At 35.7% G+C, this 24,307-nt stretch overlaps 4 protein-coding genes across 11 annotated transcripts in view; 3 read left to right on the top strand and 1 right to left on the bottom strand.

The window, feature by feature from the left end:
* LOC117937964 (collagen alpha-1(XVIII) chain-like) overlaps positions 1-7,002 on the top strand; it is a 67,581-nt gene extending 60,579 nt beyond the window's left edge. The window contains exons 30-45 of one of the 2 annotated variants that reach the window (XM_034862237.1): positions 232-288; positions 539-598; positions 696-737; positions 938-1,009; positions 1,250-1,277; positions 1,443-1,511; positions 1,824-1,849; positions 2,042-2,140; positions 2,226-2,379; positions 2,511-2,584; positions 2,750-2,878; positions 3,545-3,592; positions 3,707-3,769; positions 4,854-5,051; positions 5,233-5,348; positions 5,440-7,002. In XM_034862237.1, coding sequence (XP_034718128.1) covers positions 232-288; positions 539-598; positions 696-737; positions 938-1,009; positions 1,250-1,277; positions 1,443-1,511; positions 1,824-1,849; positions 2,042-2,140; positions 2,226-2,379; positions 2,511-2,584; positions 2,750-2,878; positions 3,545-3,592; positions 3,707-3,769; positions 4,854-5,051; positions 5,233-5,348; positions 5,440-5,641 — 1,437 coding nt within the window. In that variant the 3' untranslated portion in view covers positions 5,642-7,002. Of the gene's footprint in view, positions 1-231; positions 289-538; positions 599-695; positions 738-937; positions 1,010-1,249; positions 1,278-1,442; positions 1,512-1,823; positions 1,850-2,041; positions 2,141-2,225; positions 2,380-2,507; positions 2,585-2,749; positions 2,879-3,544; positions 3,593-3,706; positions 3,770-4,853; positions 5,052-5,232; positions 5,349-5,439 lie in introns of both variants that reach the window. The other variant, XM_034862238.1, reaches the window with a different exon arrangement.
* A 132-nt stretch (positions 7,003-7,134) lies between these two features.
* On the top strand, positions 7,135-14,675 carry ggh (gamma-glutamyl hydrolase (conjugase, folylpolygammaglutamyl hydrolase)). 3 transcript variants are annotated; one of them, XM_034861631.1, is made up of 10 exons: positions 7,135-7,319; positions 7,497-7,605; positions 7,720-7,770; positions 8,396-8,480; positions 8,561-8,699; positions 9,018-9,124; positions 9,327-9,417; positions 9,497-9,631; positions 9,726-9,955; positions 10,036-10,073. In XM_034861631.1, the coding sequence occupies exons 1-9, from the start codon at positions 7,193-7,195 to the stop codon at positions 9,842-9,844; spliced, it is 963 nt and encodes a 320-aa protein (XP_034717522.1). In that variant the 5' UTR covers positions 7,135-7,192; the 3' UTR covers positions 9,845-9,955; positions 10,036-10,073. The 3 variants fall into 3 exon arrangements, with proteins under 3 accessions (XP_034717522.1, XP_034717523.1, XP_034717524.1); XM_034861632.1 differs by lacking the exons at positions 9,726-9,955; positions 10,036-10,073 and adding an exon at positions 14,590-14,675; XM_034861633.1 differs by lacking the exons at positions 9,726-9,955; positions 10,036-10,073 and adding an exon at positions 14,516-14,560.
* Positions 11,304-12,767, top strand: LOC117937577 (apolipoprotein D-like). Its single transcript, XM_034861634.1, is given in 5 exon segments — positions 11,304-11,595; positions 11,759-11,863; positions 11,982-12,103; positions 12,299-12,387; positions 12,518-12,767. Coding segments are annotated over 4 exon segments (552 nt in total). The 5' UTR covers positions 11,304-11,595; positions 11,759-11,767; the 3' UTR covers positions 12,763-12,767.
* Positions 14,676-16,821: 2,146 nt separating the features above from the next.
* dpp6a (dipeptidyl-peptidase 6a) overlaps positions 16,822-24,307 on the bottom strand; it is a 220,789-nt gene continuing 213,303 nt past the window's right edge. For all 5 annotated transcript variants that reach the window (XM_034861630.1, XM_034861626.1, XM_034861627.1 and 2 more), the window contains one exon: positions 16,822-17,950. In XM_034861630.1, coding sequence (XP_034717521.1) covers positions 17,801-17,950 — 150 coding nt within the window. In that variant the 3' untranslated portion in view covers positions 16,822-17,800. The remainder of the gene's footprint in view (positions 17,951-24,307) is intronic.

Here is a 24,307-nt window from a genome sequence, read left to right as displayed (position 1 = left end):
CTTGTAATGTTTCTTTCAAGTGACAATAGTATGACTTCAGCTATGAAAAACGCAGCTTTTCAAACCATAAATTCAATTCACCAGCTGTTTGATAGGTTCAGCTATAGGCGTAATTTACAGGGGGGGAATGGGTGGGTCACACCATCATAACTTGTTGCAGAAAAGGCACAAAATGTTGCAGAAAAAAGGATCAGAGTGCAGAAAATCTTTCCCAAATGTGTGTGTGTTTAGGGTCGTCCAGGCCTGATGGGACTAAAAGGCGAGAAGGGGGACTCTGCAGGCCTGCAGGTGGGTTACACACCTGATCCTGTAATAAGAGTTTGTGAAATAATACAGAAGATACTGGTTCGAAGGTCTCCAAATGAAAACTGTGTGATTGAGTGGTAGAATATGATTGATTTGTGCCAGTTTGATGTTGATTACTTTTAGTTTTGTAGTAACTACAGTAGTTTTCCTCTTTCATTCACTGTATACCTCAACTCTTTTCTTACCTTCTTCCATTTAATGTTTTCTTGTCTTCTTCGATTGCTCTCTTTAGGGACCTCCTGGCCTTCCTGGCCTGCCGGGCCCCCCAGGAATTATCAACTGCCCCAAAGGAGTAAGCACACACATTCATCAATGCACTGTTCTGACTCAATCATCACTTGTGTTTTATTGATGTGCTCTCTGTCTCTGTTCTCCCCTGGTTATTGAAGACCGTGTTCCCCATCCCTCCCAGACCCCATTGCAAAATGCCAGTAAGTTTCCGTGTGTGCAGCCATGTTGCTGATAAAACATGCTGTATAATAGTCAATGTCCTACTAGTCAAATTTCCTGCTAAGCTCATTCAGACATATCTCCTAGTCACAAACTCCATCTGTGTGTGTGTGTGTGTGTGTGTGTGTGTGTGTGTGTTTGTGTTTGTAACTCCGGTACTACATAATCTTTCATTACTCAGGTTCTTAAATGTTCCTGCATGCTGCATGTCCTGTCTGGAAAGGTGAAGGCTTATTGCCAATACAAAGATGAGGTAGTTACTAACATCACTGCCAAAGAAAATCTGCATGTGTCATTTTAATGTTGATTATGATATTAACAATACAGCTTAGATGATTTAATATTTGATAATGGAACATAACTTAACAAAAAAAAGTGATAATTAACCTGATATATTTTTCTGTAAGTAATTCAAGCTTTGTTGACGTTAGTATGTTTTATGAATGAAGTCCTCACTGACTGCTGCTGATACGTTTGTGCTCAATTATTTCAGCTTAATCCCAATGGAACCATTGCAGTGGGTAGGTTGGGTTGCCTTTTGTGTTTCATAAATTATGAAGCTTGAATGTTGTTTAAATCATGTTCATCCAGACATGTCAATATAGACCAACTTTACAGAATACTCAGGCTAGCAGCAGTACAAATGAATGTAGAACACACTTTGATATTATATCTTTGTGTCTAAGGTAACTGTCAGACGGGACTGAAAGGAGAAAAGGGAGATAGAGGCCTTCCTGGGATACCGGCGCCACCAAGTGAGTCAAGACTAATAACTCCCAGATGGATAGACACTGAAAAAATAAACATGTACATCCCTTTAAATACATTCAAAGATAAATAATTTCCATAATGAAAAGGAAAAATGGGTTGTTAAAGTTAGTGATTTTAAATGCCTGATTTTATCTTAAGAAGGTCATTTTATTTTGTATTTTCTGTGTACATCCAGAAATGTCTCCCGGTGTTTAAAAAAGAAGAAGAATTCAATGACCGTCCTTTGAAAAAAAAAAATAGAATAGGTTTTAGAATTTTATAAGTTACAACTCCCTTCTCTGTTTTCTCTGTTCTAGACACATTTCTTCGTAGGGGAGACTGGGTAAGTTTGATATGTAGGTTCTTTTTAAAAAATGGGTTTAGTTTAATTTGGGGAAATACTTTTTTAAGTGCTGTCAGACTCCCCCTTTGTGTGTGTGTGTGTGTGTGTGTGTGTGTGTGTGTGTGCGTGTGTGTGTGCGTGTGTGTGTGCGTGTGTGTGTGTGTGTTTCCTTGCCTGTGGGTGTCTCCGCAGGTGGTAAGGGGTGACGAGGGCATTAAAGGCGAGAAGGGAAACAAGGGGGAGGCAGGGTTTCCCGGGCAACTAGGTCTCCCTGGAAGACCAGGACCTGTGGTGAGTCACAATGCCATGGATACACGCTGTGTGATCTTTGTGACAAAAGATATACCAACTAAAGTAATAAATAACTTCATTTCAGGGGCCCAAAGGAGAGTCTGTTGTTGGTCCACCAGGGCACCCTGGGAGGCCAGGTTCACCAGGTATCCCAGGCTATGGAAGAGCAGGACCAGTCGGCCCTCCCGGGCCACCGGGGCCTCCAGGACCCTCTGGGTCTATCCCAAGATATGGCTCGGGTACAATACATCAGTCATACATCTGTCATCAGCAGTAAAATGTTATCCTGTATAGAAATAGTCTTCTACATTAACATGATGTTCTTGTAGCGGCTGTGCTTGTGTGAAAGGAGTTGACATTTTGGTTTCAGCTTTGACCATTGCTGGCCCCCCTGGACCTCCTGGACCCGCTGGACCTCCCGGAGCTTCGGGTAACGCAGCATCTGTAAGTTTTTTTTTCTGTGCAGGCTGTTTAACTACGTATAACTGATACACCAGCATGCTATGCTAACATGTGCATGATTACCCACCATGTCGCTGTAAAATCAATAAAGTATCAGAATAAAAGTTTACAGAGAGAGTTTCAGGGTTTTTTCTATTTGTTTGTCAGCTGAAAACATTTACAAGCCGCGAGAGCATGATACAGCACACTGCCAGGGATGCAGAGGGAACTCTAGCGTACGTCACAGCCACAGGAAGCCTCTTCCTCAAAGTCTCCCAGGGATGGAAAGAGATACAGGTACTGACTTGGACTAGTCTTTTATATTTAGGTTTGGTAAATCTGACATCAAATTCTTTTCTGGGTCTTTTGTTATTGTTGTTGTTAAATTCAGATTATTTTTGTTTCATGTAGCATACAGTAGCTGGACGCTGCGTCCCTTAAAATGATATGCATGTAGGTCAGGGCTTGTCTGCAAATGCACTGGTGTAAAAGAAAGTTTAATTGCTTCTCTGTGTATTACTCGGTCGTTTTCATGGTCTGCGAAGCATTTTCCTGATTTGCCTTTGAAACCTGTCTGAAGCCATTCATTGGAAATTACAAGTCCTTTCAGGAATGATCGCTGCTAGTTTTGGTCTTACTCACTAGCTTTGATTCAGCACTCTAACATCATCTCTGGTTATTGGAAACATTTTAAGGCCAATTATCAAACATTTGCATTATTTGACAAAACGCTCTTTCTTGACAAAAATTGAGAGTACTTCTTGAAACACGGCTGCACGAGTGAAATGCTTCCACTGTCCTGTAACTTTAATGTAATAATAATAAACAGTGTGTGCGTATATAATATAACAAACAGTAGTTGGGACATTTTGAGTTTTTTGTTGTTCATCCAACACATTTAATTAAAGAACTACATATTGCATCTAATTTAAGTCTTTATCTTTCTGTGTTTTGTCTCCACAGCTTGGGAGTCTGATCTACCTCTCCAATAACATCATCCCGCAAGATGAGGTATGTTTTGTGCTTGTTTTTATGTTTTTTGCTGAATAAAAAAATACTGTTGTGGAACGTTGTACGTTGTATGCATTATTCATCCATTTAACATATGTGCAACTATTAATTTAGCCACGAGTTGCACACCAGATGAGAGGAGACCCGATGGAAAGAATAATTTCGGTTAGAGAAAGGGTGAGTGCCAATAAGACTATTATTTTAACTACCGCTTCTCCCTTAAAGGAGAATTCCATTTGATATCAAAATCTGAAATTCTTTATTGATCCCCAAAGGGAATTTTTGTGTTACAGTTGCAAAAAGTATATAAATATCATGGTAGAAAAATACACAAAAGAAATATGAAGAGTGTGGATATGTAAAGTATTTACACAGTTACATAGTTTCAACACGTAGCTCCATTGTTTGTAAATTTGGAGTAAAATGAAACCAGTCGGTGCTGCCTCCTGCTAGAGTTAGCACCCAACAGGCTCAAACAGGGCAAGTTTTAAATGTGTTTTTAGCTTCTAAACATGTTCAAAATGTCATTAAAAGTGCCTAACCATGTGCAGTGATTCCTTCCGAGTGAACACAGTGAATCTGACTGATGTAGATGTGACAGAAAGGCGTGTTTCAACTAGTGTGGACTTCAGGAAAACAGGAAATGAACAGAAATATGGATTAACACAACTTTTATGCCTTTCTGTCACATCTACATCAGTCAGATTCACTGCGTTCACTCGGAAGGAATCACTGCACATGGTTAGGCACTTTTAATGACATTTTGAACATGTTTAGAAGCTAAAAACACATTTAAAACTTGCCCTGTTTAAGCCTGTTGGGTGCTAACTCTAGCAGGAGGTTTACACGGTTTAGGCAGCACCGATTGTTTTTATTTTTCTCTCTACTGACAGGACTCCAAATTGCCAAACAACAGAGATACGTGGAATTGACCGGAATTCTCCTTTAAATTGACTTTTTACAGTGAAATATGAATGCCTAAAAATTCTTCAACAATTTTGGAAGGTATGCTATGAAATATTTACAAAAGAATTAAGGACATTTATGGTTTTTACAGCATAGTTGTCTTTACTTGACTTTCATATGTGTTTGTTTTTGTGTGTCTGTTGTCAAAGTGCATGACAACTGTGACAATGTTTGGCATTTTTATTGCAGAATAACCCTTGCGGGCTCACTTTAGACTCTGAGGTGTTGTTAAACTGTAACCCGTTAAGCATCCCACAGTGGACGAACACTGATCTGTTTCTTCCTCTCCTTCCAGCTCAACTTGGTGGCTTTAAACCAGCCCCACTCAGGCGACATGATGGGGCTCAACGTGGCCGACCGGATGTGTTATGAACAAGCCAAGGCGATGGGTTTGGCTCCAAACTATCGCGTCTTCATTTCTTCCCAAAGGCAAGACCTGGTCCATGTGGTCTATCCTGGTTTCAGGGAAACTCTGCCCGTTACCAACCTCAGAGTGAGTCTGCTCTGCTGCTGTTTATTTTTTTACTTTTTACTGTCAAACAGCTGCTAGCAAGTACTAAACTAGCAGTCAGGGATTCTACACAAAGATTGTAGATATTTAAACTCAACAGCCAAACAAATGTAACCGCCTCTTCAGAATCTCTGCATTTAACTCACAATGGGTCTTCTTTTAGGGAGACCTGATGTTTAGGAACTGGCGCTCAGTTTTCAATGGCGACGGGGGACCATTTGATGCCAGGATTCCTATCTACTCCTTTGACGGCCGGGATGTTTTAGCTGACCCGTTCTGGTCAGTAAACTTGACTCCCTACTTGTTTGTCTCTGTCTGTCTGTTGCTATTTGGATTTTGTTGTTAATATATTCTCTCATCTTTTTGTCAGGCCTCAGAAGAGTATCTGGCACGGCTCCACCAGCAGGGGTTTCCGAGTGGTGGACAAACACTGTGAGACGTGGCGAGCGGACCACATGTCTGTCATGGGCCAGTCATCGAGCCTGACCTCAGGTCTGCTCCTAGGCCAGGACACGCGGAGCTGTTCCAACCAGTACATCATTCTTTGCATAGAGACCCACAAAAACTCTTAAATCCTCCGCCCCGTACCACTCCACAAAGGAGCCCACCCGAGCCACTGTAAACGTTCAACACTCGTGGAAAAGATTTGAGTGTCTTTCTTAAAAAAACGACGTCAGTGATTTTCAGCACATCTTTGGTGGTATGGTAGGTGTAGTTTTTAAAACAGAGTACCACAGACTCTGTGTGTTCTTTTTGAGTAGTGATAAGATTATTTAGAGGCAGTAACAAACTATTGACCACAGCCAAGATATACTGTAATCTGTGAGGGGTAAACCAACGTCAAAGGTGATGCTCCGCTGTGGAACTGGAAACACGCGATCCAAAATTGCGCCTTAAAGGAACGCCCCCTTGTGTTCTGAAATAATCCAGAAGATTTCCCCTTAAATTCGACCTGGTGGCACATACTGTTAAATGCAGCACAGAGGCTGATGGAGGCTGCCAGTCTTCTTTTCTACCTATTAATGGCACAAATGCTAACATCTCAAAAAGAATGTGGTAACGATTTATTACTGTTAAAATATTACTCTTAGCACCTTTTAACATTATTAAAGGAAATGGACTCATTTGCAACAAAAGAATCAAACATAATGTTACACAAATTACTTTTTCTAACATAGTCACCGATGTGTGCTGAGATCAAGACGTCTCGTTTTTTATTGTCTTATTGTGGTTTCAAGGGACTGAAGATGCAGCGGCTGCAGGAATCTGCACCTATCCTGAAATGTGGCCGTTTTTTTTTTTACAAATGATAGATTTACAAAGACTTTGTGATGGAAACATAAAGCTACTTAAACTGTATTGTTTACAGGTTGTCATGGAGTGTTTAAAAAAAAAAAATCTTTAGACATTTGTTTCCATAATTTCCCTTGCCCCTTGTCCAACAGTGGGAAGACCAGACAACCAGTGTTCCCAACAAAGTCATTTTTGATGCACTGTACTTTATTTTAAAAATATTTTCTAGTTCAATATTTCTATCCTTGAGCGTGTTGTTTGTGTTGTAGCTTTTCATACATCTTGGGGATCTCACACCTTGACAGGTCTTTCTCTCTATAGGCTATTTAATTTAAATTCAATGATTTATTTATACCGTCACAGCACATTACATGAAATCAGATGATTCAATTTAAGAATGTAATTTATCGTTTGTTTGTTTCTCACTTGTTGCCTCTTTTCTTTTGTTTGTACAGATTTTTTTAATGTTTCTAAATTCCTGAAGAATGTTGACAACAGTTCAAAACAAAAGTCCACTCAGCATAAATAAACAATTGAAACAAGCTAAATATTTTCTTTCTGAAAAAGAAATTCTAAAGGAAAAAGTAAGATGTTTTCTGTATAAATATTGGTAAATAAAGTTTTCTCTTTTCATAACCTGTTCTTGTTTCATTCTCAATTTAGTGCATAGAATGACTCAAATATCTCTGACTGTAATAGAAACAACGAACAAAAACTACAAAATAGGTCATTTGAGGTCAAACTGGATGCTTTTATTCTAAAGGACGTAGCCCGGAAGTGTTGCCCGGAAGTGTGGACACAGGACAGAGATGTAACCAACCGGCGGCGGAATGGCGGTAGTTAAACTTGCTACAGTAGGTTTTACCTTTAGAATAATGCTCTTGTTGTTGTTTAGCATTTCTCTTCCGTGTCTGCCGTTTTATTCTTCAGCCAAGAGGAATGACAGGCCTATAATTGGTAAGTTTAGAATTAAACGTTAATTACTGCAACACTGACTTGACCAGCTAGCTACGTTTTGACGACGCAGCAACAGCCTCCAACGTATTAACTGTAACTTAGACTAGTATTGTTGTTTTAGTTTGTAAAGTGACACAATGTAGTAGTTCTAAACTGGTTGTGTTTTTCTCTCAAAAGGTGTACTTGCTCAAGAGGTTTACTCCCCCAAACCAAATCAAAGCGCTTACATCGCTGCCTCTTATGTCAAGTTCCTTGAGTCTGCAGGAGCGAGGGTTGTACCTGTCATGTGAGTGTTATCTGTTTTCATAACTGCCATAACTCCAGTACATAAGAGCTTGTGTATCATCCTGTTCATACAGCCGTGTTTTCAAACTGAAACCTCCCCTTTGCTTGTCTGCAGGATTAACCAGACACTGGAGGAGTATAAAACACTGTTCGACTCCATAAATGGGTAAATATGTCGAAATACAATAACCCATTTAGCTGTCAAAGCTTCTCTGCTTTGTTTGTGGAAATATGCTCCAAAAATGATATGGATGTGATATATGTATGTGGTTATTTATGATTATAAAATTGATGTGATATATGCATGTGGTCATTTATGAAGACTTGTGACATTTCCTGTATAATTTAGAAGGTGTAGTTAGACCAGGTTAGCTCACCTGGTAGAGCAGGCGCACATGTTGCACATAGAGGTTTCCTCCTTGAAGTGATGCCCACGGGTTCAAACCCGACCTGCCGCATGTCATCTCTCCTTTCTCTGCCCTTTCATGTCTTCATCTGTCCTGAGGAAATAAAAGCCTAAAATGCCCACAGAAATAAAAAAATAAAAAAATCATCAATTCCAAACACAGTTAAATGTTGTGGGAAGTAACGATGAAGTGTTTGGCAACACATTGACCTCAAAATGTGCCACATTGAGAACAGCTTTTGAAGGCCACAAGTAGAATTTTAAATGCTATGGTTTTCTTTTATTTTGTCCACCACCTGTTTTTGTAGGTTTTAAAAAGAAAAAGAAAAGGGAACATTTAGATTCTTTGGGAGTCGTGACTCCGTTTCTGTCTCTCTGTTACCAGCATCCTTTACCCAGGAGGAGGCGTCAGCATCATCTCGTCTGGTTATCAGAGAGCTGCAAAGATCTTTTATGAACTTGCTATTGAGGTAAAAATTTCAAATATTAGTAATTAGGTCTTAGTCTGTTTCTGACGGTTTATGCTGCAGACTGTGTTTTGATGTTTCAGGCAAACAAGAGAGGCGACTATTTTCCTGTGTGGGGCACCTGTCTTGGGTTTGAGCAGCTGGCGTATTTGACGAGTGGAAAGACCGTACTGTCGTTTACCAACACAAGTGGTGTGCCATTGCCTCTGGTCTTCACTAATGGTATGGCATCTTAATAGATGTACCACTGATTACTTATATCAGTGGAAAAAGTTATATCAGTATTAATGGTAATGAAGTGTATCAGCACGGCCAAAACTAGCTGTTCAGTCTGCCTAAATGTTACCATAAGCTACACATCCTTTATTTTAGTTTTTGCAAAGAGTTATCTAAACACAACAATTAGATTGACCAATATGTATGGGTTCAAAAGCCACCTTTGCTTTGTTGTAATGCTGTAACTTAGTCACGTTTGTAAGTATCTTATGTGTCTATTCATGAAAAACTACTTGATATGATAACTTTATGACCCATTTCCAGAAACCAAAGACAGCAGGATGTTTAAAGGTTTCCCAGCTGAACTCATGGAGGATCTGGCCAATGAGCCGCTGACGGAAAACTCTCACAAATGGAGTTTGGCAGTGTTGGTATGTAATTTATTACTGTTGTGTTGAGAAATCATATTTAATAAGGAGTGCAGTCCAGGAACCACACCACTACTAGAGTACACCATTATTATTGGTTTGTTGTGAAATACAAGCCTTTTTTTCAGAACATTGTTAGCACAAAAAAGAAAACTGGACGTTGTTTAATTGGGTGCATTGTAACTCACCTCTCGGTTTTATTCAGACTCTTAACACAAATGAGGAGCTGAAGAACTTTTACAAAGTTCTCTCCACAAATACAGATGGAAAAACAGAGTTTGTGTCAACGATGGAAGGTAGGAACAATGCAGCATCACTTTATCGGGACAAGTTTGCAGTAAAATGAGTCGTTTCTCTTTCCTCGCCTATCGGCAGCATATGATTACCCTATTTATGGGTCACAGTGGCATCCTGAGAAAAATGCATTTGAATGGGGGAGGCCTTACATCCCACACTCTCCATCAGCAGTCAAGACCACCTTCTACGTGGCTGATTTCTTTGTCAATGAAGGTATGGACACGGCGTAATTGTGGGTGCTTTAGTAGTAGCTGCACCAGAAAGCCTTTGTGATCTGTTAATCCTGCCTTATTTTCTCTCTTTACAGCCAGGAAGAATTTTCACAGATTTGAATCTGAGGATGAGGAGAACAAAGCGCTGATTTACAACTATAATCCTGTTTACAGTGGGCCCAAGGGTGCTTTCGAGCAAATCTATGTTTTCTGATGTCTGTTTGCGAAGAAGCTTTCTCTTTGCAATAGGTGATTTGCTGTCTCAGTCATCTGACTCATGAATGTTTGCAGATAACTGGAATTTGCATTTGCTGCTTGCTCCACCTGTTAAGGGGGGGAGGGGTTATGTGCTCTATTGTTTTAACCCCTTTACATATTAGTTATTCTCTTTACATACGTTTATTGTATGCACCAAACACGCCAAGGCACATTCAAGAAAGTAAAAAGGAAGAAACTCTTTTTGAGTCTGATAGATACATGGAATTGAAATCTTTTGGTTTTTGGCGACAATTTTTAAATTGATTTATTTTTACCAATGATTCGTCTAGGTAACATTATGTACATAACATCATATCAGTCTTCTAGCCAAAAGCAGAAAATGCCAAAAAAACATATTAGGTGCTTCTTTTTTTCTTTTGCTTTTTTTTTTTACAAATGTCAGAGTGACTGACTGATGTGCATTCTTCTTTGAAAACAATTAGTTTTATAGAAAGACTTCACGATATTGTTTCTAGAAATGTATTTTTTAACTTTTGTTTTTGTTAAAGAATTCAGAGAAAACTATAATCCTCAGACCACAGAATCAAAAACGGTCTAAAATTGCAATAAATGAAAAGTTGCAATAAAAAATTGAATTGGCACCCATGAATTGTGAAAGAATCAAATGCTAACATATTGTGCTAGCCCTGTTAATTACAACATCCACGTGTTGCCCCGGCATCAGTGAGTTACACACACGAGCATGGCGGAATAATAGCAACATCTCCATCTTCCCATAATGTAGTCAGAAACTTAAAATAACAATAAATGTCTCTCAGTGGCAAAAAACAGGCATTGACACACAGTGGACGTACATTCAGTAGATGCTCATTTGTCCTGTCGGGTTAACTTACATCGCAGCCTGCTTTGTGACTGCCGGTTGCAGCGTTTTCGTTCCATGCCTAAACAATTTCAAATGTTTTTGTTCACACCGTTCACTTAGACACTAGTCTCGCTGTGCCAGACCCTCTAGGAGAAGATAGAGTCACAAATACATGGGTAAATAGAGTCCAGGTTAGAAAAAAATACTCAAATTACCCTTAAATAGTTGTCAACATTAAATGTTGTCTGGTAAATTAAATTGTACAAGGTTGTTGCAGTACACAAAGCAAAAGTCACCTCTGTTGTTAAATTAAGAGTAGCACTGCTCACCTTTCTAACCAACAGTGTAATGCCTTGATATTTATATAAAAAAAGGTTGGTTGCAACCCTATAGCCTGGCAGCTGTTTAGATTCTAATTGCTGTACATACTAGCTGACTACAGCTGCTGTTCTCTATGAAGGAGCAAGGTAAGCTTTATTAAACACTGCTTAATTGACCACAGTGATTAAGAAAGTATCTGGGTTAAAGAAATTAGTTTGTTGCAGCCTTTCCAGTGCTATAGCCTCTGTAATATTATATATTTGTAGTAGTATTATATATGTATTGTATACCTTTCATGAGTCAGTGCACTCTATGTGAAGAAAACTCAGTCTTGCACTGAAGGTTAAAGGTTTTGTAAACAATTTCCACATATAGCTCTTCAAACACGTTTTCATTCCAAAGTCTAGCATAGAAAGAAAAAAACAAATCGCTCTCTGCTTAGATAATAATACACTGATAAATCAGAGTACACGATACTAGTCCAGTTGGCCACTGCTCTTACTTTACTTAGACAACATAGTGTTTGTGAGTGTTTTGGCCTCTTGAATATGCGCGCCTCCTAGGTACTGCAAAGCTTTTTTCATGTAATGACACATTTGTAATGTATAAAATGAATTATCTGTAACAATCCACTTACAGTTGGTGGCTTGTTGCACTCAGTGTAGTTTTAACCAAAAAAACGGGGCGCAGTTTAATAACATAAAGTATTCCAACGTTGATGTGAAGGTCCGAATCATGCTTCTCCTGACTGCTGCTGCAGCTGAAGGTCAGTCTTTCCACCCGGGAAGAGCTCCCCAGCCATCTGTTCAGGAGGACTTCAACGTTACAAGGGTAAAATACTGAGGACTTTGCTTACTGTTGTATGTTAGTCCATGTAAAGAGAGGTTTTGGTCATATTACATGCTTAAAATCCAGCTGCTGATTAACAAACAGCATTCTCTTCTTCTAGTATCTGGGCACCTGGTATGAAATCGAGAAGCTCCCAGCTATATTTGAAAGGGGACAATGCAACCAAGCGACGTACAGTCTTCTTGCTGATGGGACGGTCAAAGTTCACAATTCAGAGCTGCTGTAAGGAGAACTGCTTTGTTGTCTTATTAAAAAAAATGGTTCTTACTTTTTTTTTTATTGACATAAAGTTGTTTTTATTCATCTGTTAATCCTACGCTTTGCATAAAAACAAGTTTGGATGGGTTTCCATTTCCTGAAATATTTAAGTGAAAATGTAAATTCAGTCTAGTTCCCCCTCTCTTCTTCTCTGTGCAGGCCTAACGGGAAGATAAATTCAATTGAGGGTGTTGCCTAAGTGAAAAATTCTTCTCAACCTGCTATTCTGGCTGTCAGCTTCTTTAAAGGTAAAATAGTGTGCATGCATGGAACTATTTTTATTTTTTGTAGAAAATTGAGCTAGTATGTTTTACTATAGTAATAAAATACAGAATACCTTTCACTGATCTATTTTGTCCCATCCATATCTGTGTCCAGGTGTTCCAGACGGTCCCTACTGGGTGCTGTCCACAGACTACCAGTCATATTCTTTGGTTTACTCTTGTCTCAACTTCTTTGGCTTTTTCCATGTTGACTACGCCTGGATCCTGGCTCGCACTCGAGTGTTGACTGAGGATATCATTAGCCAATTACACGAGGAGCTGGCCTCTGCTGGTGTAAACTTAAACCGCCTTATAGTCAGTAATCAGACTGGTTGTGACCAGAACAAAGGTATGAAATGAAAAAAGGGATCTAGGTGCTGCATACTTATTTTGAACCAGTCAGCAATATGGCATTTAGTCAGTGTTGAATCACACTGTTTTTTTTGTCTTTCTTTAAGGTTGAACATTAAGATTAAATTAAACCAATGTGGTCACGTGATTGCCTTATCAGGTCAAAACAATGGAAATAGTTCATTACGTAACTAATAATGAATGGCATTTTGTTTTCTGCTTGTAATGGAGAGGGATTTTCTTCCTTTAGATCTTTCTGCTGTTGCAGTGAAATGAGCATGTTATTACAGTGTATTATGCCATTGGTTTCAGCTTTAAAAGCACTTTAAATTGCCTTGTTGCTGAAATGAGCTATACATATATATATATACAAATAAAGCTGCCTTGGCTTTAATTGGTCTCCCTTTGTGTCATGGCAAACGTGAACATTGAATATGAGATAACGGATTTAAATTGGCTGAATAGAAAAAATATATATATTTCATGGAGAGATAAAGACATATTTACATCTCCGCTTCAATTTCTTCCTCAAATAAACATTTGAATTGTAATTTTTTTTAATGGACATTTCACAGTAAATACGGACAACTTATAACAAATTAATTGGAACTATTATCACCGGCAAAGAGATTAAATAATGAATGTTTGCTGGTTACTTGCTCATTTGTGTGTGAAATACAAAACGTTGATAAAGGAGGTCATTTGTGGTCAAACGTGACACTTCGATTCTGAAGGCAGTAACCAGGAAGTGTTTTGCGGCCAAGTGGTGATATCCAAACATGCCACAGCAGGGATACTCCACTTGTTTAGTGGTGCCACTTTTGTTAAATGATGTAAAAAGAGCTGCAAAAATATTGTGTAACAAAAAGTGTAACATATGTCTGTTAGTGTGTTACTGTGAGATTAGTATGCAGCATCTATGGGATGTTTCAGGCAAACAAGAGAGACGATTATTTTCCTGTGTGGATATGAGCAGCTCTGGCCGTTTCGACGAGTGGACAGAATGTTTTGTTGCGTAATACTACAATACCTGGACAACTAATGGTACGTCTTTGTCCTAACAGAGGAACTCTTGAAGCTTTAGTGCGTATGTTTTTGTATTAATGACCGTCGGTTACATTTATGTCTTTGCAAAATGAGTTGCTACAAAGCTAATTAATACTGTGTAATTGTTTGTTTGAATATGTACAAAAAAAATAAATTAAAAAAATAGCACTATAGCTTTAATGTTAAATGAATACATTAATAACCTTTTTCGAGAATTCAAGTCGTCACAGATTTTTTCTACAAAGTGTAAACTATTGGCAAATGTTTTATTATAATAATACTAAAACTAGTTTTAGCCGTTTCCTTTTTAGAACATAAACAATGATCTTGAAGGGGGCATTCTTCTCAGAAAAGAAAGCAGAGAAAGAGTAAGGTGTAGTTTAATTGGGTGACTCACCTTTCTGTTTCTTTCAGACCCGTTACACAAATGAAACCTTTTACAAACTTCTCTCCACAGATACAGATGGAAAAAACGAAGTTTGTGTCAACGATGGAAGGTAGGAACAATGCAGCATCACTTTATTGGTATAAGTTTACAGCAAAAATAATACTAGTACTTGCTCTTTATTCACCTTTCAAAAGAATTTGATTTCTCAATTTATGAGACAATGGCATCCAGAGAAAAATGCATTTGAATGGGGGAGACCTTAGATTCCACACTCTCCATCAGCAGTCCAGACCACCTCATACGTGGCTGAAGTCTTTTTCAATGAAGGTATCAACAAAGCATTATTTTTGGTTTTTTTATAGTCAGTATCTAGTCAGTATTTGTGAATGTTTCTCCTATAGCCAGGAAGAACTATCACAGATTTGAATTTGGGGACAAGGAGAGCAAAGCACTGATATACAACTATGTATAACCCTGTTTCCAGTGGGCCCAGGAGTACCTTCTAGCAAAAAGATTTTTTCTTTTTAACACCCGATTTGTTGTCTCGATCTCTTGGATGTTTGCGGAAAATTTTACTTGTTTGATTTGCTGCTCACTCCATCTGTTGAATCTGCAACTAAACAAGTAAGTCAAAAACATCAGATCATGCTTTGTGGAGGCTGAAGCTAGGTTCACAGCTGAGTAATATGACAGTGCCCTGCTATGCCAGGAACTACTATTTCTAGTCACTGTCCCATTATTTCTTATTGTGACTTTTATTGCAACTATTCATCACACCACCAACCGGCCCGTCAGACACCGCCTACCAAGAGCCTGGGTCTGTCCCAGGTTTCTCCCTAAAAGGAAGTTTATTCTTGCCACTGTCGCACTATATGCTTGCTCTTGGGGGAATCATAGAATTGTTGGGTCCTTGTAAATTGTAGCGTGTGGTCTAGACCTAACAGTCAGTAAACTGTCTTGAGATAACTCTTGTTATGATTTGATACTATAAATAAATAAAATGAATCAAATGGCAATACAGAGAATGCAGATAGTGACATGGAATTTTGCATTGAACATTTTAATTTTAGTGGCCTAAACGTTGAGGATTTTTACAATTACCAATATTAAGTAGAATTTCTTATAGCTGGTGCATTTGGAAACATAGCAGATTTTTTAATAGCTGCGCTGATAAATATTTTTACGGCCCGCAAACTCCATTCTCCATTCTCATTAGCCCCATTTATGCTACCTGCTCCGCACAAAACGACAGACTGTCAGCAACTAGCAAGTGAACTAAGTGGAGTAATTAGCAACTTTAATAGGCAGAAAATTACTCTCTGAATTGTTTCAAGACCAAAACCGAGCTGAGATGATGCAATGTTGGACAAGTCGCTCGAAACATGATTCAAACATTGGCTGTGTGTCTGCTAGACATGTAAATGGTGGTGATGTGCCAAATGTGAACCATTTTTTCTTTTTTCTGAGCCCACTAGACAAACGGTTGAAAACAGTGAATTGCCATTCCTTTAACCTTTTACTTTGAACAGATAGCAATCTAGTGAGCTCAGAAACTAAAGAAAATGGTTCACGAAGCTTCATTTGTAAAAAGGCAATCTTTAGATGTAACAACTTTACAGTGATAATATATCAATGTTCTGTTTTCCGCTGCCAAAAAAAAATCAATACAGCTTTAAAATTCACAAAAAACAGATGAGCCAAAAAAACACTGACGGCTGATAAAATTTCTTTTTTTTTTATTCTAACATTTACCGTCATGCCACAATCTTCCATAAATCTCCTATGCTTTCGATAACAAAGTTAAGTGTCTTGAAAAAGTCCTTAACCATTTCAAGAAACGTCATTTTTGCCAAATCAATCCAAGGACAGCAACTTGAGAACAGAAGTGAATAGTCAAATGTAACTTCCAAAATGCTTTATGCACAAATAACACTCAGGTAATATTGTTTCTTTTTTTCTCAGAATAAAATGATTTTTGAATAACATTTACACATCAAGCTGACGAGACTGGGCTCTCAACCACAATACTACTGGAGATGTAATTATGCAATCCAGTAAGGAACATTCAAGATGTCAAAATTACCATGTGAAACTGAGCTATCAAGGATAGTGCTGCAAATAACCTTTACATGCACTGAAACGTAACGCAAATGTTCATTGAAATAAAGAAATGGAAAATTAAATTTGTGCCTTAACAATTCTTCATTATGTATGTCATGTATTCATTGTACAATTCTCCCCTTTATATCCAAATGCATAATTTCTCAGGGTATAACTCTAATCATAATGGCTTCTTGCCTTCAACCTTGAACAAAGTATTTACTGGTTTAAACCAAGTGTGACACTTTTAATAAAAAAACACTGCCGTTTCTTTACAGTTTTCTTCCCCTACAATTCTAACAAGCAATTTTGCATGCAGATTCTTTACATTTCTCCATGGTGCAATGTCGTCATTGAGCATTTTTCCAAAGAATGGTTGATATTCCTTTTAAAAACTTTAAAATTTAATAATTATCTAGTTCAAGCTATAGATTTAAACAATTGTTGCCATTTTGAGAAATTTGCTTTTACACGAAGATTGATACCACTGTCATATAGGTCTGCTAACTATTGGCTTAAATCCAGGAAATGGAACCAAATTTCTCATCTAACTGTCGACAAGAAGCTAAGCTCAGAAGTTTATTTCCCAAAATCAAACCGTTCCTACAAAATTGGCCTTGTAGGTAATAAATGCAGTCCCACAGCAAGATGTTTTCTGACACAGTAAGGCACAGTGACTAAAACAAGTTAATGCTTCTGGAAAAAAAAACTTTGATAACATTGGATCATAATAAAATGTCTAAAATGAACATTAAGAAACTCACGGTGCTTTTTTCTTCCAAAACATTTTGCCAGTTAGAGAATTATGGCAGCATCACTGAAATACATAAAATGAGATGAACATCAGGGCAAACAAGAAAAATATATCCGTAATAGCCAAGTCAATGTCTGTGTGCTATTTTACATACTGTAAGAACAATAGACACAACCACAATCCAACATGAAAGTCTTCACAACTTTAAAAATAGTAACATTTCTGTATCGGCACAATTCCAGACACTCATTGTGAACACTGTCAACCAGTGTTTTTCACCAGGCGTCTGATTTTCATTAATATACAAGCCCACAAGTTATGTGCTATAGGTGTTCCTTCTCCTCACAGCTGGAAAGTCTGTGTGAAGGCTGACGCTTTGTCCCACTGCTTTGAAGGAGGTCCATCTTGTTGAAAAGGAGACAGCTCCTTGTTAAATCAATAAGTATATTCCAAAACATCATGTCAACTTATCAATCTGTTGGCTCTCTGGGGGGCTGTTTGGATTTGAACTCTGGGCAGAAGGTGCGAGGATGGATGTTGGACTAGATCCGTCGCCTGCTGGAAAGGCAGTCTCAGGTTCAGCATGCGGATGCTGGGAGTCCAAATGCAAATCAAATTGAGCAAGAACTGACGAGAGTTGCATATTGTGGAAAAACTGTATGCCAGTGTTGTGCTTAGGCACAGGGACGGGATGGAGGTAAGGTAGGTGAACATATAGGTGGGAAGGGTTTGGGGCACATGAACCTCAAGAGGCCAAGCTAACCCTCATCTTCGCTCTCCTCCTCCAGGACCTCCTCAAACACTCGTTCTGGTAGCCTGAAGCATTCCTCGAAGAAGTTCACCAGGGACTGGCTGAGGTGCTGCCTTGTTGCTTCACTGTGAATGAAGTGGCCTTCATCTGGATAGATCTGAGACACAAAGAATAGGTGAGTGACACACTGCTGTAGGCCACATTTTCTGTCATAGTCCCCAGTAAATACAAGACATCTGGTTAGATTTATTCCACATTTGGCTGGTAATGAGTGGGACATATTACTTTTGAATGTTCAACCGCTCTAACCTTTCAATGGCATACTTATAGTTAGTATGTTGTAAAAAAAGTCATAGTATAAATATATCATTAAAAAAAACATAGTATAGTAGTATGGTATGCTATGTCGATAATAGTCATGGTATAATTAACATACTTTTTTAATCAATTTTTCTGTGTGTATGCAAATAGGTGTGTTCAAGGACAAAGAGACAACGGGACAGCGGCATCTGATAAATGCAACATTGATGTGTATTGATGGACCCCAGGGGACTGTCCTCAACCCCTCCCTGTTTACTCTACACTTCTGACTTCAGACACTACAAGGAGTAATGCCACCTGCAAAGATTGTAGATGACTCTGCTATTGTGGGGTGTATCCACAGACAACAGGAATAGGAATACAGAGGACTGGCACTACTTTTTTGAACGGCGCAAACGGAACCACCTGCAGCAAGACAAAAGAGCTGATAGTGGACTTGTGCCGCACTAAGCCATCTCTGACTCCTGCATCCATCGAATGGGATGATGTTGAGGTGGCTCACTCCTATATATACCACCTTGAAGTGCACCTGGACAACAGTCTACAGTGGGATGGAACCCACAGACCCTCTACAAAAATGTCAAAAGACAGCTTTACTTCTTGTGGAGGCTCAGAGGCTTCAACATACTGCAGATCAGAGACGCTAGTTAACTCATCAAGTTAGTCAGGCCATATCATTGAATGGCAAAGGTGAGCTGAACTCCGGAGGTGGTGACGGAGGAGTAGATGCTGTCCAAGTTGGTTAGCATCCTGAACATCCCCCCCGAAACAGCACAGGAGGTCATTCCTGCTGGTGGTCATCACATTTTTTATTTTATCCCCAATTGGTCATAGACTGCTTAGATCATTACAGACTCACTAAGGGAATATAATTTTTGCAATTCTGGCAAAGAACAATTTTTTTTAAAATAGTTTTGTTGACCTTTTGCCACCCTGGGTTCTGACTAAGATCCCTCTGAGTTCCTAAGGGACAATGAATAAACCAGATTGTTACCACTGTCTCTGTGCCTATTTGGGACTTGGGGACATTAAATAACAGCATGTCATTAAAAATGTCATAGTTTATTATGTAGAAAAAGTGATATAAGTATAAAAGTATGGTATGTTGAAAAAAAGTCAAAAGGTCATGGAATAAAATGTAGAAATAAAGTCATAGTGTAGTATGTAGAAAACGTCATAATAGTAAGTCAATAAAAGTCATAGTATATCTTTAAAAAATCACAGCATATTGTGTGTTGAAACAAAGTCATTAAAAAGTCGTGGTACAGCATGTTGGAAAAAAGTCATAACAAGTATTGTATACTAAAAAATGTCAAAAAAGTCATAGTTTGGTATGTAGAAAAAAATTATAGTATATTGAAAAAGTCATAAAAAAGTCATAGAATAGTAAATTGAAGACATCAAAAAGTCATGGCAAAAAAAAGCCCTAGTATGTTGAAAAAAATTCATAGTATGTCGAAAGATGTCATAAAAAGTCACGGTATAGTACATCTAGAAAAGTTGTAAAAAGTAATAGTATGTCAATTAAGTCAAATTATGGTATATTGAAAAAAGTCCTAAAACATTGTAGTATAGTATAAAGTCCTGGTAAAATAAATTGAGAATATCTATAGTATAGTATGTCGAAAAATTTCATAAAAAGTCATAGTATAGTATGTCGAAAAAAGTTATAAAAAGTCATAGTATAATAAATTGAGAACATTCATAGCATAGTATGTTGAAAAATGTCATAAAAAGTCATAATGTAGTGTGTCGATTAAAGTCATATTATTGTATGTCAAAAAAGTCATAAAAAGTCATAGTATAGTATGTCGATAAAAGTCATAAAAAGTCATAGTATAGTACATTGAAAAAAGTCATACAAAAATTATAGTATAGTACATCGAAAAAAGTCATAAAAAGTAAAAGTATAGTAAGTCGAAAAAAGTCATAAAAGTAATAATATAGTATGTTGATAAAAGTCATACTATTGTATGTCTAATAAAAGTCATAAAAAGTCATAGTATGTCGATAAAAGTTATAAAAAGTCATAGTATAGTACATTGAAAAAAGTCATAAAAAGTCGTATTATAGTACATCGAAAAAAGTCATAAAAAGTCATAGTATAGTACATTGATAAAGTCATAAAAAGTCATAGTAAAGTACATCGAAAAAAGTCATAGTATAGAACATCGATAAAAGTAATAAAAAGTAATCAATAAAGTAATTAAAAGTCGTACCATAGTACATTGAAAAAAGTCATAAAAAAATCCTTGTCTAGTACATCGAAAAAAGTCATAGTATAGTACATCGATAAAAGTCATAAAAAGTAAAAGTTTAGTACATCAAAAAAAGTAATGAAAAGTCGCGCATAGTACATCGAAAAAAGTCATGAAAAAAATCATAGTATAGTATGTCGAGAAAAGTTATAAAAATTAATAGTATAGTACATTGAAAAAAGTCATAGTATAGTACATCGAAAAAAGTCATAGTATTGTATGTCTAAAAAAGTCATAGTATAGTACATCAAAAAAAGTCGTGAAAAGTCATAGTATAGTACATAGAAAAAAGGCAATAAAAAATCATAGCATAGTACATCGAAAAAAGTCATGAAAAGTAATAGTATTGTATGTTAATAAAATTCATAGTATTGTATTTCTAAAAAAAGGCATAAAAATTCATAGTATAGTAAATCGAAAAAAATCATAAAAAGTCATAGTATAGTACATCGAAAAAAGTCATAAAATGTCATAGTATAGTACATCAAAAAAGTCATAAAAAGTCATAGTATATTCCATCGAAAAAAGTCATAAAAAGTCATAATATAGTACATCAAAACAAGTCATAAAGAAATTATAGTATAGTACATCAAAAAAAGTCATGAAAAAATCATAGTATAGTATGTCGATAAAAGCTAGAAAAAGTAATAGTATAGTACATCGAAAACAGTCATAAAAAGTCATAGTATAGTACATTGATAAAAGACATAAAAAGTAATAGTATAGTATGTTGATAAAAGTCATAGTATTGTACTTCTAAAAAAAGTCATAAAAAATGTCATAGTTTAGTACATCAAAAAAAGTCATAAAAAGTCATAGTATAGTATGTCGATAAAAGTTAGAAAAAGTAATAGTATAGTACATCGAAAAAAGTCATAGTATAGTACATCGAAAAAAGTCATAAAAAGTCATAGTATAGTATGTTGATAAAAGTCATAAAAAGTCATAGTATATTACATCAAAAAACGTTACAAAAAGTCATAGTATAGTATGTGGATAAATGTAATAAAAAGTAATAGTATAGTACATTGAAAAAAAGTCATAAAAAGTCATAGTATAGTACATTGAAAAAAGTCATAAAAAGTCATAGAATAGTACATCAAAAAAAGTCATAGTTTAGCATATCGTAAAAAAAGTCATAAAAAGTAATAGTATAGTACATCGAAAAAAATCATAGTATAGTACATCAAAAAATTCATAAAAAGTCATAGTATAGTACATCGATAAAAGTCAAAAAAAGTAATAAAAAGTCGTAGCATAGTACATTGAAAAAAGTCATAAAAAAATCCTAGTCTAGTACATTAAAAAAGTCATAAAAAGTCATAGTATAGTGCATCAAAAAAAGTCATAAAAAAATCATAGCGCATCAAAAACAAATCATAAAAGGTCATAGTATAGTACACCGAAAAAAGTCATAAAAAGTAATAGTATAGTATGTTGATAAAAGTCATAGTATAGTACATCGAAAAAAGTCATAAAAATTGTCATAGTTTAGTACATCAAAAAAAGTCATAAAAAGTAATAGTATAGTACATCGAAAACAGTCATAAAAAGTCATAGTATAGTACATCGAAAAAAGTCATAAAAAGTCATAGTATAGTATGTTGATAAAAGTCATAAAAAGTCATATTATATTACATCAAAAAAAGTTTCAAAAAGTCATAGTAAAGTATGTGGATAAAAGTAATAAAAAGTAATAGTATAGTACATCGAAAAAAGTCATAGTATAGTACTTCAAAAAAAGTCATAAAAAGTAATAGTATAGTACATGAAAAAAAGTCATAAAAAGTCATAGTATAGTACATCGAAAAAAGTCATAAAAAGTAATAGTATAGTATGTTGATAAAAGTCATAGTATTGTATGTCTAAAAAAAGTCATAGTATAGTACATCAAAAAAGTCATAAAAAGTCATAGTATAGTACATCGATAAAAGTCATAAAAAGTAATAAAAAGTCGTAGCATAGTACATTGAAAAAAGTCATAAAAAAATCCTAGTCTAGTACATTAAAAAAAGTCATAAAAAGTCATAGTATAGTGCATCAAAAAAAGTCATAAAAAGTCATGGTATAGTACATTGAAAAAAGTCATAAAAAGTCATAGAATAGCACATCGAAAAAAGTCTTAGTTTAGCATATCGTAAAAAAAGTCATAAAAAGTAATAGTATAGTATATCGAAAAAAGTCATAGTATTGTATGTCTAAAAAGTAAAAAAAAAGTCATAGTATAGTACATCGAAAAAAGTCGTGAAAATTCATAGTATAGGACATCGAAAAAAGTCCTAAAGAGTCATAGTATAGTACATCAAAAAAGTCATGAAAAGATCATAGTGTAGTACATCAAAAAAAGTTATAAAAAGTCATAGTATAGTATGTTGATAAATTCATAGTATTGTATGTCTAAAAAATGTCATACAAAGTCATAGTATAGTACATAAATAAAATTCATAAAAAGTCATAGTGTCGTACATCAAAACAAGTCATAAAGAAATCATAGTATAGTACATCGAAAAAAGTCATGAAAAAATCATTGTATAGTATGTCGATAAAAGTTAGAAAAAGAAATAGTATAGTACATCGAAAAAAGTCATAAAAAGTAATAGTATAGTATGTTGATAAAAGTCATAGTATTGTATGTCTATAAAAAGAAAAAAGTCATAGTATAGTACATCGAAAAAAGTCATAAAAAAGTCATAGTTTAGTACATCAATAAAAGTATTTCAAAGTCATAGTTTAGTACATGAATAAAAGTATTTAAAAGTCATAGCATAGTACATCAAGAAAAAAGTCATAAAGTCATAAAACGTCATAGTACAGTACGTCGATAAAAGTCATAGCATTGTATGTCTAAAAAAAGTCAAAAAAGTCATAGTATAGTACATCAATAAAAGTCATAAAAAGTCATAGAATAGTACATCAAAACAAGTCATAAAAAATCATAGTATAGTACATCGAAAAAAAGTCATAATGTCATAAAAAGTCGTAGTATAGTACATCGAAAAAAGTCATGAAAAAATCATAGTATAGTATGTTGATAAAGTCATAAAAAGTCATAGTAAAGTACATCGAAAAAGTCATGAAAAAATCATAGTATAGTATGTCGATAAAAGTTAGAAAAAGAAATAGGATAGTACATTGAAAAAAGTCATAAAAAGTCATAGTATAGTATGCTGATAAAAGTCATAAAAAGTCATAGTATATTACATCAAAAAAAGTTACAAAAAGTCATAGTATAGTATGTGGATAAAAGTAATAAAAAGTAATAGTATAGTACTTCAAAAAAAGTCATAAAAAGTAATAGTATAGTACATTGAAAAAAGTAATAGTATAGTACTTCAAAAAAGTCATAAAAAGTCATAGTATAGTACATTAAAAAAAGTCATAAAAAGTAATAGTATAGTACATTGAAAAAAGTCATAGTATAGTACATCAAAAAAGTCATAAAAAGTCATAGTATAGTAAATCGATAAAAGTCATAAAAAGTAATAAAAAGTCGTAGCATAGTACATTGAAAAAAGTCATAAAAAAATCCTAGTCTAGTACATTAAAAAAAGTCAGAAAAAGTCATAGTATAGTGCATCAAAAAAAGTCATAAAAAGTCATGGTATAGTACATTGAAAAAAGTCATAAAAAGTCATAGAATAGTACATCGAAAAAAGTCATAGTTTAGCATATCGTAAAAAAAGTCATAAAAAGTAATAGTATATTATGTCGAAAAAAGTCATAGTATTGTATGTCTAAAAAGTTAAAAAAAGTCATAGTATAGTACATCGAAAAAAGTCCTAAAGAGTCATAGGATAGTACATCGATAAAAGCCATACAAAGTCATAGTATAGTACATCAAAAAAGTCATGAAAAAATCATAGTATAGTACATAAAAAAAGTCATAAAAACTCATAGTATATTACATTGAAAAAAGTCATAAAAAGTCATAGTAT

This window comes from Etheostoma cragini, chromosome 22, assembly GCF_013103735.1.
Source record: "Etheostoma cragini isolate CJK2018 chromosome 22, CSU_Ecrag_1.0, whole genome shotgun sequence".
Lineage (NCBI taxonomy): Eukaryota > Metazoa > Chordata > Actinopteri > Perciformes > Percidae > Etheostoma > Etheostoma cragini.
Note: the sequence above shows the minus strand (reverse complement) of the source record. Positions and strands in the feature narration are given on the sequence as shown.